The sequence below is a fragment of the Triticum aestivum genome, chromosome 3D (assembly GCF_018294505.1).
Source record: "Triticum aestivum cultivar Chinese Spring chromosome 3D, IWGSC CS RefSeq v2.1, whole genome shotgun sequence".
Lineage (NCBI taxonomy): Eukaryota > Viridiplantae > Streptophyta > Magnoliopsida > Poales > Poaceae > Triticum > Triticum aestivum.
In genome coordinates, this window is record NC_057802.1 from 329,015,693 (window position 1) to 329,030,239 (window position 14,547).

Consider the following 14,547-nt stretch of genomic DNA (forward strand, 5'->3'; position numbering starts at 1 on the left):
TATGTTTTGATGTCTACTTTTTCTTACACATCGTACATTTTCCTTATAAATCCAAAGCATTTTTTATACATGATTAGTATTTATTCAAATGCATGATTAGAATTTTTCGAAGAAAATATGTAAAGTGATTTTTGGAACACAAATATTTTAAATATTTGAAAAATATATAAAAAAATTAAAAGAGAAAGCAAGAAATGAGAAACATGTGAAAAATCGAAGCAAAAAAATTTAAAAGAAATATGGTAGTTTTTTTAGGGGAAGATGTGAGTGCAGTCGCACGCTGGGCCCGGCCAATGATCGCGAGCGCTTTTGGGCAGATGTGCGTCCAACTCACATTTGGCAAACCCTATTCGGCGCCTTCATCCAATTAGTTCGTTTCTGGAAAACCGACGCACACCGACGTCCGCGCTGGGCTGACCCATCTTTACCTTTTTTCTGTTGAAACGAAACAAAAAGCGGAGGCGACAAGATTTAAAACCACGACCTCTTAGTTCAATGCAAGTTGCGATAACCACCTAGACAGCTCGCCTAACGTGTATAATTGGATGCTTTTCCTTCTTCTCCTTCGTTCCTCTATACGCGTCTCACTGTATGAGGAGGTCGCGGCTCTATTTTTCTTCTTCTTTTCTACTGGTTTTGTTTTGCTGGATTGAATTCTCTTCTCCCTTTTTCTCTTTCTTTTCCCATTTTATTTTCCATTTATTTAAAAGTTGTATTTTTTAAAATTGATGAAACCTTCCAAATCAATGAGCTTTTTCCAATTTTGTGAATATATTTCAAAAATAGGCAACTTTTTTCAGATTTTGTGTACTTTTTTAATATCAGTGAACTTTTGTCAAAGTTGATGAACTTTTTCAAAAGTGATGATTTTTTTCCAAATTAACTGAACTTTTTTCAAAAATGTAAACTTTATTGACAAAATTGATGAACTTTTTTCAGATTTGTGAACTTTTTTCAAATTGACGATATTTTACAAATCAATCACTTTTTTTTCAAAATTTTTGAATTTTTTTCAAAATTGATAACTTTGTCCCAAATTCAATGAACTTTTTTTCAGAAAATTTTAAAAAAATTCCAAGTTGATGAACTTTTTGTAAAAACACTTGTTACAATTTTTCAAATTCATAAACTTATGTCAAATTCTTTTTTGCTAATTGAATGAACGTTTTTACATATTTACATTTAAAAAATTTGAATTCATGAACTTTTTAAATTAGTAAAAAGATGCAATCAGTTTTTAAAAAAGACCAGAGTTTTACACAAGTGTTCCCAAGAAATAAAAAAAAGCTAGCAAACAATCCACGTAGTGACACATCGGGGAAGGAAGTCAACACGAAGCAAGCAGGGATCAGCAGCGAGCGATTGGCAACGCGCATTAGGGGCGCGCGTGAGTGCAAGCAAGATTTCGGGGTGCTGAAGGCGCCAACGAGGATGTCCCATTCGATTTGTTTCGTATCTGTAGCTATTAGGCGGGGCCATTGTCGTTTTTTATACCTTATTTGATTGATCGAAACGTTCGCTCGCTTCTTCTGTTTCTCTGTTTTCTTTTATTTTTTCTTTTCAATTTTCTCTGTTTTTTCACTGGTTTTCTTTAGCTTTCTATTTTTCTATGTTTTTTCATTGTTCTTCTTCGTTTTTTCATGGTTTTCACTAGTTTTTATTTCTTTTGTTACTTTCTCTAGTTTAGGGCAATTTTTCTATTCGGATTATATACATGTTTAATAATTTTAAATATAGTTTCTTTAAATATTTTTTCATATCTACTTTTATTTAATTATGTTGTAAATTTTTCATCTACACCAGAAACATTTTTTTGTACACGTTTAATATTTTTCAAATACATGATCAATATTTTGTTTGTTCATCTTCGACATGCAACTCGCTTGACTCAGTTGTTTGGCCACGCGCGGCACATTACTTGTCCATGATACCTACTAGTTGTATGTTCATCTTTGACACGCAATTTGCCCTGACACTTGACCCACTCACCCGACCTAGTTGCATGTTCATTCTCATCTCGCAACTTGCCCGAACCAATCGCATGCTCACCCTTAACACGCAACTCGCCCGAGCCAATTACATGTCCATCCTGGACATGCAACTTGCCTGGCCCTGACCCAGTTGTTGTTCACGCTTCACACACAACTTTCCCGCCCTAGACCCAGTTGTTTGTCTACCCTAAACATGGAACTCGTCCGACCAAGTTGCGGTGACGGAGCATCAAAGAAAAAGTTGGGCGGGCCGGCAAGACAAAGGCAGAGCACAATATTTTTTGAATGAAGCACATGCACTAGTATATGATACAAGGTTATAAGATAGAGTGATCAGATGTGTACGTATTAATATAATTTTCAGAATGTTCTCCTTTTCTTTTGAAAACCAAGTCAATTCTTTCGTGAGTGTCAGTAGCTTTGCTGCCCATTGCTTATGGCTACCAAATATATATTGTGATCTATATAATGTAAAGAATAATTGAGTGTAAAAATCAGGCTATCTAAGGCCTTGTACAATGGGAGATGCTTAGAAAAATAAACCGAGTTTTTGTGAAGCACCGGTGCCTATTTCTACAGGAGAAATGCTTAGTTAAGCGTCTCTCCTGTACAAATAGACACTGGTGCTTAAGAAAAGCCTGGTTTATTTTTCTAAGCACCTCCCCTAAGCATCTCCCATTGTACAAGGCCTAAATAAGCAATTGTAGGAAAATTAGTTGTGCAGTCTATTACTATTTCCATCTAGTTCGTTTCCCCAATCGAGTGGGGACACAATTAGATATCAAGGTCGTTCCTGCCCAATTGGCCCCTGGATGTGCGACGCCAGATCTACGCGGTCGGCCGATGCTAGGCGTACAAGTTTCTGAGTGCCGCTGCTAGCTGCGGCCAGGAGAAGCTGCAGAGCTGCTACATGCTCGTGTCGGCTGCATGCTCTCGCATGGCAAGTTGGCAACTGGCGAGCGAGACGCGGAGTGCTTTATGTCGACCATGTACTTAGGACTTGTACAATGTGAGATGCTTAGGGGAGGTGCTTAGAGAAATAAATCAGATTTTTCTTAAGTACCGGTGCTTATTTGTACAGGGTAGATGCTTAACTAAGCGTCTCTTCTGTAAAAATAGGCATCGGTGCTTCAGAAAAACTCGGTTTATTTTCGTAAACACCTCTCTAAGCACCTCCCATTGTACAGATTGGCTGTGCTCCGATGCATAGGTATAATAAAAAGTGCAAAAAACCTGGGCGGGCCATGGCCCAGTTTGGCCCCAACAGAGCTCCGTCCCTGTCCAGTTGCAGCCAAATCCTATTTGGCGTCCTCAGCGCCGAATACAGCGTTAACGGTACAGGGCGCGCACCCCCCACCCGCCCCTGCGCGACGGGCCAGCCTACATTCCCCTTGGGACGAGGATTCGAACCCACGCCATAGCGGTTAAGTGTGCCACGCCATAACCACCACGCCAATGGCCGTTCTACGATCTAGTACATTTTCTTACCTATTTTCTTCTTTCTTTTATTTTTCTAATTCGATAAAAAAGTTCACCCGATTTCATGAACAATTTTTCAACTTTAATGAACTTTTCCAAAATTGGATTAACTGTTTTTCAAGTTCGATGAACTTTTTTCAAATTCGCTGAACTTTTTTCCAAATTCGTTGAACTTTTTTTCAAATCTGAAGAACTTTTTTTCAAATCTGATGAACTTTTCCAAATTCGATTAACTTTTTCCAAATCTGATGAACTTTTTTCAGATCCGATGAACTTTTTTCATTTTTTGTGTTCAAAATTGATGAACTTTTTTTTAGAATTGATGGAATTTCGGAAATTCGTGAACTGTTTTTCAAATTCGTAAATTTTCAGATTCATGTGTTTTTCAGTTTTGTGAACGAGAGGATGAACAGCAAAAAAACAACAACAAATAAACGAAGGAAACGTGAGCGAGTGATCGAAGAAAGGAAGATGTGAGCGTACTAGCTGGGCCGGCCCATGCGAGGCTGCTGCGCGAGCGCCCGCTAAGCGAACGGGCGCATAAGGCGCCGAAGAGGATGTCTCCCAGTTGCATGTCTACCTTTGATATGCAACTCGTCAGACCAGGCATGCCCACTATCGACACGCAACTCGCATGCGCCCAATTGCTTGTCTACCATCGACATGAAACCCGCCGACCTAGTTGCCTGTCCATCCATGACACGCAACTCGCCCGACCTAACCCAGTTCCACATATACTGTAAATCATGGGCATAATTTGATCACTCTTAGATTATTTTTATCCAGTTACAATGCACGGGCATTGTCCTAATTCAAGTAATAAAAGCCCTGATCATGATCTGTTGTGTTTATTCTTTGCGAGAAAACGATACGTTGCATATTTCGAGTCAGAAGAAGAGCTCGTCTACAATGCTTGCTCATAGGTTGCATTAAAACAATGTTTATAGTGTATTTTAAATAGAAATTTTCATCTTCTGAAAAATGTATATCACACTAGTAAGATGCCCGTGCTACGCTACGGGGTTGAAAAAAAAACTGGCACACTAAAGATCAAGTGAAACATTGTTTACTTAAATTATAGTCAAGAGCCTTGCATTGCTACGGGACAACAAACAAAATAATATCTCTACTCTTATAAAAAACAGAGTTGGTGATGATGGTGTGCCTGCCATCCTGCAATACTGGCCGTCTAATTAATATCTGACGAATAGGAAGGAAACTATGACAATTTTGCAAAAAAATACCCACACTCATCTCCACATTTACAAATAATGTCTTTCCTCGTTCATCCTTTTCTCCCACAAAATAAACTACTTACACAAATGCATCTTAATGTTCCGTGCAACGCAGGGGCATCTTGCTAGTAATTTACTAATATGTGGTGGCATCATTCCTGATTTCCCGAGACAAAGCACAAATAGATTCCAGCAATGCTGCTCTAAAATTGAGATGAACGGCGTATGCAAGGATTACAACATGTGTATTTTAGTACATGTATGAAGATAGAAGTAAAAGCATGAAGAAATTTGTCCTTTGCCAAACAAACAAAGAAGCGGAGAGAAAAAAAGAAAAACACAAGGAGAGCCTTGCGTGATGGACAAAATAGAGTGGTACACAATCAAGTACCCCATCAGTCGCAAATTAAATGTAGTACAACTTCAGTGCAATGTTTTTTATGCTAAAATGTAGTACAATGTTTTTTATGCTTACTTAAAACTAATCGTCTCATGAAGCATATTGGCCTCGACACGAGAAACACACCGTTACAAAGTTACGCCATGGAAAATTAACAAAGAGTATAATCTTGTTATTAAACTTAGATATACAAAAAGGGGGAGAAGTAACACGATATATCCCCTTGCCACAAAGCAGAGTATCTTCCAGTTGTCAAAAAAAAGCAGAGTGTCTTCCAGTTGTCAAAGAAAAAGCAGAGTATCGCCCATCTAGAAAAACAGAGTCCACCCCCTCACTAAACAATATATACCACTATAAAAACGCAGAGTATCTTCCTTTGCTTACAAACCAGCCATACCCAAGCACAGGAAATTGGACAAACTTTCATCCTTTGTTTTGCCCTCAATGACCTTTTGTCTACTCCTCTACCAATGGGGCGTCATCTATGAATTTTCATCTCCAGCAAAAGCACTATCTAATAACAAAATTATCAATGGCCATGTTATACGCTCTGAAACATATGCACATATATACTGGTATACAAAGATTATACACACGATTTCTATCTTTATCAGGTAGGTGCCTTGGGTTATGTCACATCTTGAAAATAAATGCTCAACGCGCAGCAAGCCACTGAAGACAATGCTCCTGGCAGGCAACCTTTGATGTGTGTGTGTGTGTGTGTGTGTGTGTGTGTGTGTTATTAGACAGTACTTTCTCGCAAGTTAAACTATCTTGCAACCCAGCCACCAAATAACTATCATGTAACTATCCAAAATTGCACAGATGATAAAGTTGGTCATCACGAGGCAAACAACATGAATGAGAAAAATGATATGCACATGTCTGCCAACCAAAATCAGGTTATTAGAAAACTACCTTATTTTTAAGATGCGATATAAATCTGAAATTGCATAGATGAAAATTTTGATCATCATCAAGGAAAGCAATGTGAATGATATGCACAGGTGTGGTAGCCAAAAGGCACAAGCCATAACATAATGGTACACAACATTGAATCAATGTTTCATGATCAAGTGTGAAATTTTCTGTCAAAAAGAATAGAACGGAAAAAAACTTGCTCAAGAAAAGAAATCTGGACATAAAAAAAACAAATCTTGCTTAATTAGAGTACACCATATCTTGAATGGATAAACTTAGATGGCTCCTTTTTGCTGGAAAAACTAAACAATTCCTAATTGGCTAGATTTAATTCGGCACTTTTAGCTGCAAAACAACATGGAATTCCTAAGTACATACCAAACGCCTCGGTAAGTACTGACCTTCTAAACCTTCCCAATCTTGCGTTGACATGGAGAAAAGTGCCCGTGTAACATCACAGAGTTCCTCTGTTCCTAAGGAGGAAACACATGAATTTCTTCCCAGAGCTTCAAATTAAAACGGTGACTTGCTAGGAAACCAGTGCACAAAGTAAGAAGTCGGAATTTTTCATTGATCAAGGATCAAATGAAAAGTGTACTGAAAAAGAAAGTTCTCCTGGAGAAAGGTGTGCAAAACTGTACTAACCACATCCCAAACCAAATTTATGGAAATTCAGCAGGCTACTCCCAATCACTTACACAATGTAGGAGATGGAGATGTACCTGTCAAAGGAAAACCGACAGCCATTTTAAAGAACAATGCAACGACATATAGCTTCCAGTTTAGTACATGCCAAAACTGATCTATTGTGATCATCAAGAAATTTTGGTGTACTAAATACACTCTGTATCAAAATATAAGACATTTTTTGACACTATGACAGTGTCAAAAACATCTTATATTTTGGTACGGAGAGAGTAACTTTTAACACAAAATTATGGCCTGTATAATATTCAATGAATATGGTCTGTCTTCTTATTCAAATTTTCCATGCAACTATTCCTTTATATAATACTTAATACTTAAAGTTTCATTCGACAAGAAGAATTAAGAAACGAAATTGAAACCAAACATTGTTGCTTCGGACACTGGTATAGATACAGTAGCTGATATTGTAGAATAATGATACTTTGGACACAATAAGGTAGCGCCAACTGATACCATCACATATCTGCAATTGCACAAGGAGATTTTATTCTTTCATCAGTACCCATACATTGGTCCTTGTCAGATCAGAATTCAGAAGGTGAAGGGCAGTGAGATCCATGGGAGTGTGACCAGCATGGAACGCGTTGGCAGGGAGGGGAAGTAGGAGTAGGTGGTGGCGCCGCCGCCGACGTACTTGCGGATGTCAGCGTTGAAGGAGACAGGGAAGGGCGCCGATGAGACGGCTATGAGGAGGGGGAGGTGGTTGTGGTCGGAGGTGGGGCTGCTGCCGCAGGAAAGCGAGGACGCAACAGAGCCGTTGGGGCACGAACGGCGCCGACGGCGAACTTGTGAAGTCAACACCGGAGAGGGCTGCATCGACAACCTACTTGCCAAGGACCAAGTCAGGCAGACTGGGAAGGGGGCCGGGAGGTGGAGACGACGAGGATTAGAGGGTCCTGGTGGTGGTCGGCGGTGAGGCTTGAGATTCGTTGGGGGACGGAGCGCACCGACAGCAGCGATTTCTCCAGATCGTTCCGTGGCCTTCTTTTTGTCCTGAGATTTCTAGATGACGTGGGAGAGAGATGGGCTGAACGGGAGGGACATGGAGCTATCGGCAAACAAGAGTGGAGTGCGCAGGCGTGTTTTTGCAAAATTGCCTTAGCTCAACTCATATGCGTTGGATGTAGATCGAACGGCTGTAAACGAAGAGCGTTGGATGTAGATCGAACGGCTGTAAACGAAGAATGGCAGGCACACCATCACCACCAACTCAGACTTTTATAGGAGTAGAGATATTTAAAATATGTTGACCGTGTTTTTAAAGATGTTCGCCATGTTTTTAGAAGAAGAAAATCATCCTTTTTTACGAAATGTTCGTCGCATATTTACAAAATGTTCACCGCGTATTAAAAATGCTCACTGCATATTTTATAGAAGGTTCATGTCTATTTAAATAAATATGCATGTCGTTCTAAAACATATTTACCGTGTATCTTCAAAAGGTTTATTGTGTATTTCAGAAAATATTTGTGGTGTATCTCAAAAATGTATTTCGAAAACGTTCATCAGGGCATTTTCATCATGTATTCTAAAAATATGTTGACACTTTTCTAAAGACATGTTAACACTATTTAAAATTGCATCAACATTTGACATGACCATCTTGTTATTTTTTATTTTATTCTAAACGTTATATGCACAAAACTAGTGAAATGCTTTTCTTTTTAAAAGATATTTATAGGAAAGAAAAATTTATGGCCACATTTCTTTTGTGTTTTTTTGATAGAACAACCTCATGTCGTCAATGTGGTGAGACCGTATCCAATCTGATGACTCATGTGTAGCGGGTGCATCCGGTGCATGAGTTGTCTGGTTGCACTTCTCCTTATGTGGTGATCATGGTCTGCTATCAAGGCATGACCATCGCTCCATCTTGGAGTGCTGCCCCGCCCATATGTGAACAACATTGACCGGTCAAATTGCATTATCACAGATGAGCTTCCTGACCGGTCAGTGATGTGTGATGTCTTGCAGCATTGACTGACTAATCCATCAATGATAACTATCAATAGGGCGTAACCAAAAATGGTTATCAATGACCGTCTACTACCTAGAGGTAGGTATCACAAGTATTGAGCAACATCACACAAATTACAAAGGCAATACAAAAGACAACAAGAACATAGAAACATTGCATTCTTATATGTCATCACATACACAAAGATATGCACATCGCCTACAATATATTTTGCCAATCCAATTTGATATACACTACTAATATACATTCATTTCACTACACTCCTAATGTTCACATAACACTACACATCTAATACATGGAAGTTTAAAATTACCACCTTGCGATGTCCTTATCCTCAGCAATGTCCTTTAGAACATTTAACCCTTCGGCGGCCCCCTTCCATTCGAGGCCAAGTCATCAACCACACACCAGCTCGTGGTTCCACCTCTCCGCTTACGCGAAAAGGTGGTCTACACATCTCTGTCATTAAACCCGTAAGATACAAAACTTGAATTCTACCTCGGCTCCATCCTATATATTACGCTTGTCATACTGAAGTTGAGGTATTGACCGAGGCAAGTTCCTTGTACTTACTTACGGGCTGATATTTTTGTACAGTGCGACAGGAATATTATCACATGTTAAAATATAAAGGACGAATTATATTAAGTTTAGTGTTACCAATTCCTAATTAGTAGTATTTTCAAATAAACTTTAATGTTGCAACTATAGTTACCCAAGTTTGATTGTTTGCACTCGAAGAGTTGGCCAAAGCCCTATTTTTAGAGATAATCTGTTAGTGGGACAAAGCCCGGAAGCTGTCCATAGGACAAATCCTTTACGCCGTGACCCTTGTGGCATGGAAAGTTCTTCCTTCTCCTTCTCAAATGACTGCCCCACATAAGACAACTCAAACCCATGCAAATCATTTGTACAATGCAACAAGAATGTATCCTTGTTCACAAAAAGTTAAATTAAATGAAGCAAGGAAAGACAAAAGTTTAAATATATAAATGTTTCTTCGGTTTAGGCCAATCAAAGATTATCCAAGTGATATGTTGCCTCAGGTATCACATACATATTCATGTAATCGCTTGGAGTACATAATGACTTATCATGGATTGTATATATTTTCTTATGATAGATGGTAGGTTTTATTTGTTAAGATTATACATGATGTTGTAAGAAAATAGAAAAATATATTTCATGACCTTGTAAGAAAAGGTGAGAGGCATATAGAAATGCATAAGAAAATATAAATTTTCACCTACATGAATGTATAATAGAATATACATTGGCACATCTAAGGATACATAACAAAATATACATTGGCACATATATCAATTGTAACATTCATACAACACAATGAACTATAAATTCACAATTGTAACTGTCACAACTAAATAATAATCCGCAAGGAATAAATCTTACCACCGTGGCTGGTGTCGCGACTGAAGTAGAAGGGAACACATACCAGTTGTAGAGCCACACATGAAGGCGTGGGAGACCCGGCTGCAGGGCAGATCAACATCGGCACCACCATAACAATGATGGGCGGGTCTACGGTCGCGCACGGCTGGACGAAGGCCATGACGCATGACCATCGACGTGACACACGACATGAGAACGCCGCTTGAGACGACATGGGTGCGGCTCTGTGGGGACGGCGCCACCGCGCCGGCTGTCCACGTGGGAGTCTGCGAGGGGACTGTTGCCGAAGATGGCCGCAGGGGTCATTGGCGAGGGCATCGGGGAAGTTTGATGGAGGCTAACAAGATGGAGATGCATGACAAGAGAGGTTGAAATCTAAAGGGGCTGGTGCTCGACGCGGTACAAAGGGTTTGTAATGTTGACGGGTAGTGGAGGTTGGATATGACAACCCAAGTAAACAACAACATGATGGATAGTGAACACAATTAAAGGGCCAAATTTAATAGGAAAAGTTAGATGGGTCAAAGGAAGGAACCAGTTAGTGTTGCCCATTTTTCACTTAGGATCACCATATCACATACGAGACATTTTCTGACCGGTCTGTGATAAGCATCCGGCCGAGCCACGAAGTGCTTATCACTGACGCATCAGAGGTGGCCGGTCAATGGTAAAGCTCATTGTTGACGCGTGGTCAGTCATTGATGAGGGGCCAGTACTATTCGGAACTGTAGTTGTGGCCCATTCACATCGAATGCATGGCTGGTATGGAGGAGGGAGCGAAAAATAGATCAATATTGACCTAGGTCACCGCTGTTATATATACCTCTTGTAAGCCGTCGTACGGGATAATTTGCTCAGTTGTAAATCTCCGGCGTTTATAACCTCTCCCGATATAGTGAAGCTTGCTGATTGGTGCCCGTGGTTTTTCCCCCTTCGTGTTGGACGGGTTTTCCATGTTAAAATCTCGTGTCTCCTTGTGTTGATTTCGTTCTTCGTTGTTTGATTTGCCTGTCGTATCTCTAACAGAGTCCGTAGTTGTTTCGTTCGTTTCATCCACAACCATTAATACCCAAAAATCATCACTATTATCCCTTGGTCAATCTCTACCCCGCCCATACCTGCAGGCAATTAATTAGTTAGACAGTAATTACGCATATTAACTAGCCAGACATACATCTTTTCTGAAGTACTCAATGGGCCACACAAGATGCCCCATGAGTGACTTTTTTTTGCGGGGTTAAAAGGGATTTCATTACTCAAGGTGGAGGAAGATCCTCCGAACAAAGTCGACGTACATTAGCAGGCCCGAATGAAGCCAAACTGATGTCCTAGCTTCTACACGACCAAAAGAAGCTAATCTATGACCAACAACATTTTGGTGCCTACTAACATGAGTAATAGAACACTCCCTATCATCAAGTTCTTTAACTTCACTGATCAACATCGCGTTCTGCGATCTGTCCTCCGTATGCGCACGGATGGACTCAACAGTATGGAGACAGTCCAGCTCCACATCCACCGGCAGCTGGGACCATTGCATAGCAAACCGCAGGCCCTCAAAGCAAGCTAAGAGTTTGAACGTCATCGTTGTGTAATTGTAACGCCATCTAAGTTTTTTTTGTGGAAAAAACTTTTAATCTATTTATCAAACATCATGACAAAGCAAAGAACAAGAGAAGTAGTAGAAACTACACCCATGTTCGTAGACCACCTAATAAGGACTACAAGCAACGAGCAGAAGGTATGTTATTGTCGTCGCCTCTCCCTCACCCGACTCGGACAAATCTTATTGTAGTAGATAGTCAAAAAATCGTCATGCAAAGGCCCCAAAGGACCAGCGCAACCGTAGCCGATAAAGAGAAACGTAGGTCAAAAGGATTCAAGTTGTAGACACACGAGTGCAGACAACGAAGGCATGATCCAAGTAGATCCACCAAAAACAAACACCGAACAAATCCCGCGAAGACACACCTCGACATGGTCACCGGCGATGCTAGGTGCACGGCCAGGACGGGCCGGCGGAAAGAACTTATTTCATCTTCATTGAGCTGTCGCCACCTCATCTTCGACACAAACCCTGACTCAGAAAAACACCTAAATACCAAGTAGTAGCCCTTTCACCAGTAGGAGCCGGAATCCATCATGCCTTCATGGCACTAAAGCCATAAAAGACGAGGCAGATCAGTGGCGGTACCCACTGGAGGTGGAGAATCCCTAGTCGGGTGAAAGTCGCTTGTGGGGAGCGTAGAGGAGACACCGTGTAAGTTGTAAGCACGTAAATCTTTGGTTAGGAACTTGCAATTGCAAAGTTACAGGTGCAGTACAACCGCAACTATGATAGAGTGCTGCCCTCAGAAGAAGAAACTACGTACTATATAGAATGCGTCTGCCTAATCGATCTGAAATTCTGAAGGAACAAAATTCCAGTGCTCGGGCTAACCGTGTCCACTGGATCACACGGACACTCCGTATTGAGGCGAAGCTGAACTAAACCAAATACTAGTAACAAACCTGTGTATGTTTGCTAGTCTGACATGATTTGAAGCAACATGTCGTTCCAGGCATCGACCGGCCCGGGCAGACACCAGTGGATGCAGTCGTTGGAGAGTACCCGCTTCTCTTCCGGCCAGTGCCCGTATCTGCTCGGGTGTCCGTCCGGCCGCAGCAGCATGGCGCCCGTTGTGTCCATGAGCACCATGTCCACTCCCGCCACCGCGGCCGCTTTCTCCGCCTCCCTGAACTCCTCCACCTGCCCCGTGTAGAAGTCGAGGTCCAGGTCACCCATCGTCGTCTCGTTGCTCCGGTACGGCTGCGTCCGGCGGCAGTCCCCGCCCTTGTCCCACGACCCTCCCTCGAAGTGAGACATCGGCGACAGCGTCCGCACGATGACTTTCGCCTTCACGCTGCCGTGATCGTTGATGGCCCGAAGCGCTGTCCGGAACGCCATCCGGTGGGAGTAGCGCAGCGTGAGGTTGCTGGTGATGTTGAGCGCGACGAAGCTGCCGCCGACGAGCTGCCCCCTCTCGTAGAACATGGACTGGCGCGTGAACCAGTTGGCCCCCGAGAGGATCACGTAGTCGAACCCGGCCACGCCGGAGAACCACCTGTCGTCGGGCTCGTCGAGGTAGAGCTTGAACACGCCAGAGTTGTTGTCCGGTTCCTCCGTCCTCACCAGGAAAGGGGACCAGATGATTTTTAGGGTGAAGTTGTAGCGCTCGTAGTGCATTATCTTGACGGGGTCCGTCCTCTCCGTCACCTCCGTCGGCGACGCCACCTGCCACCCAGCGCGCGCCGCCGTGGACACTAGTTAGTACCCGAGCCACCCATGCAAAAAATGGATTCTACTTTCTACGTAACGTACCTTGGACAAGAGGCAGAGTAGGGACTGCATGTGGTTCCTGGCGAGTGAGTCCCCTACGAACGCGAGCGTCTTGTTCCCGACGAGCCGGAAGAACTTGTCGGCGTCAAACCGCGGGAGGTCGCACCGGCTCGGCTGCCACCGCCACCTCAGGAACTCTGAGTCCGGCCGGCCGTACTTCATGCAGTTCTGGTGCTCCTGGATGTAGGAGCACGTTTCGTTGGTGTAGTGCGGCGGCGTGTCCGCGTCCGGGACCCACTCGCCCTGGGAGATGTCGCACTTGGGGATCCGCGAGAAGTAGGACCCGTAGTAGGGGAGGTTGGAGTAGCTCAGGTACGGCGCGCTGGTGAAGTAGGACAAAATGATGAGCGCCGAGAGGAACACGGTGGCGGGGACGAAGAGAAGCTTGATGAGCAGAACCATGGCGAGCTGTGCGCGGTAGTCTGATGAGTGTGCACTTGGTGATAGTTCAGAGTACTTAAAGTGTCCCCACACTTGTTTCGAGGAGTTCATAAATGTCAGTAGCATAAATGGAGGTACCAGTATTAGAATAATCGTGTACGACAATGGTGGTATATTGCATCTTACTTCATCTGTTTGAATTTATTAGTCCTTCCAATTTTGACCTAAGTTTGATTGACAAAATATCCTTATTTTCTACTAACTCGTATGTAGGTACTCCCTCCGTTTTTATTTACTCCGTCTATTAGCTTTGACTGAGACAGTTTGTAGAAAACAATATGAACATTTACAGTAACAAATTTATATGATGGGAAAACTTATGCAACGGTGAATCCAATGATATATGTTGGTGTATGTGATAATATATTTTTCTATAAATTTGTTAAAAGTATATAAAATTTGACTTTAGATAAATCTAATACGCGGAGTAAATAAAAACAGAGGATGTACTAGTGCCAATGTTATTAATGCACTGACAGATTACAACTTGTGTTCTTCTTAATCTCTGTTCAGGTTTATTAGGCCCCATTAAATTTTAACTATAGACTTGACCAGCAAAATATATTCTATATGTCGTAAAAATAGTACTACCATTAGAATCTTCA

The 14,547-nt window shown here is 41.9% G+C and overlaps 1 protein-coding gene and 1 long non-coding RNA gene across 2 annotated transcripts; both read right to left on the minus strand.

The window, feature by feature from the left end:
• Positions 1–5,064: 5,064 nt before the first annotated feature.
• LOC123078688 (uncharacterized) lies at positions 5,065–7,732 on the minus strand. The gene is made up of 2 exons (XR_006437596.1): positions 6,428–7,732; positions 5,065–5,619 (listed from the first exon to the last, which is right to left on the minus strand). It is a non-coding gene; the product is annotated as an uncharacterized lncRNA (long non-coding RNA).
• Positions 7,733–12,418: 4,686 nt separating this feature from the next.
• Positions 12,419–13,903, minus strand: LOC123074590 (protein trichome birefringence-like 21). Its single transcript, XM_044497390.1, has 2 exons — positions 13,484–13,903; positions 12,419–13,396 (listed from the first exon to the last, which is right to left on the minus strand). Exons 1-2 carry the CDS (start codon positions 13,901–13,903, stop codon positions 12,647–12,649), a joined length of 1,170 nt encoding a protein of 389 aa, XP_044353325.1. The 3' UTR covers positions 12,419–12,646.
• Between the last annotated feature and the right edge of the window lie 644 nt (positions 13,904–14,547).

Coding starts and splice junctions, on each gene's coding strand:
- LOC123074590 (XM_044497390.1), bottom strand. CDS start 13,903: ATGGTTCTGCTCATCAAGCTTCTCTTCGTCCCCGCCACCGTGTTCCTC. Junction 13,397..13,483: donor TACTCTGCCTCTTGTCCAAG/GTACGTTACGTA, acceptor GCTGGGTGGCAG/GTGGCGTCGCCGACGGAGGT.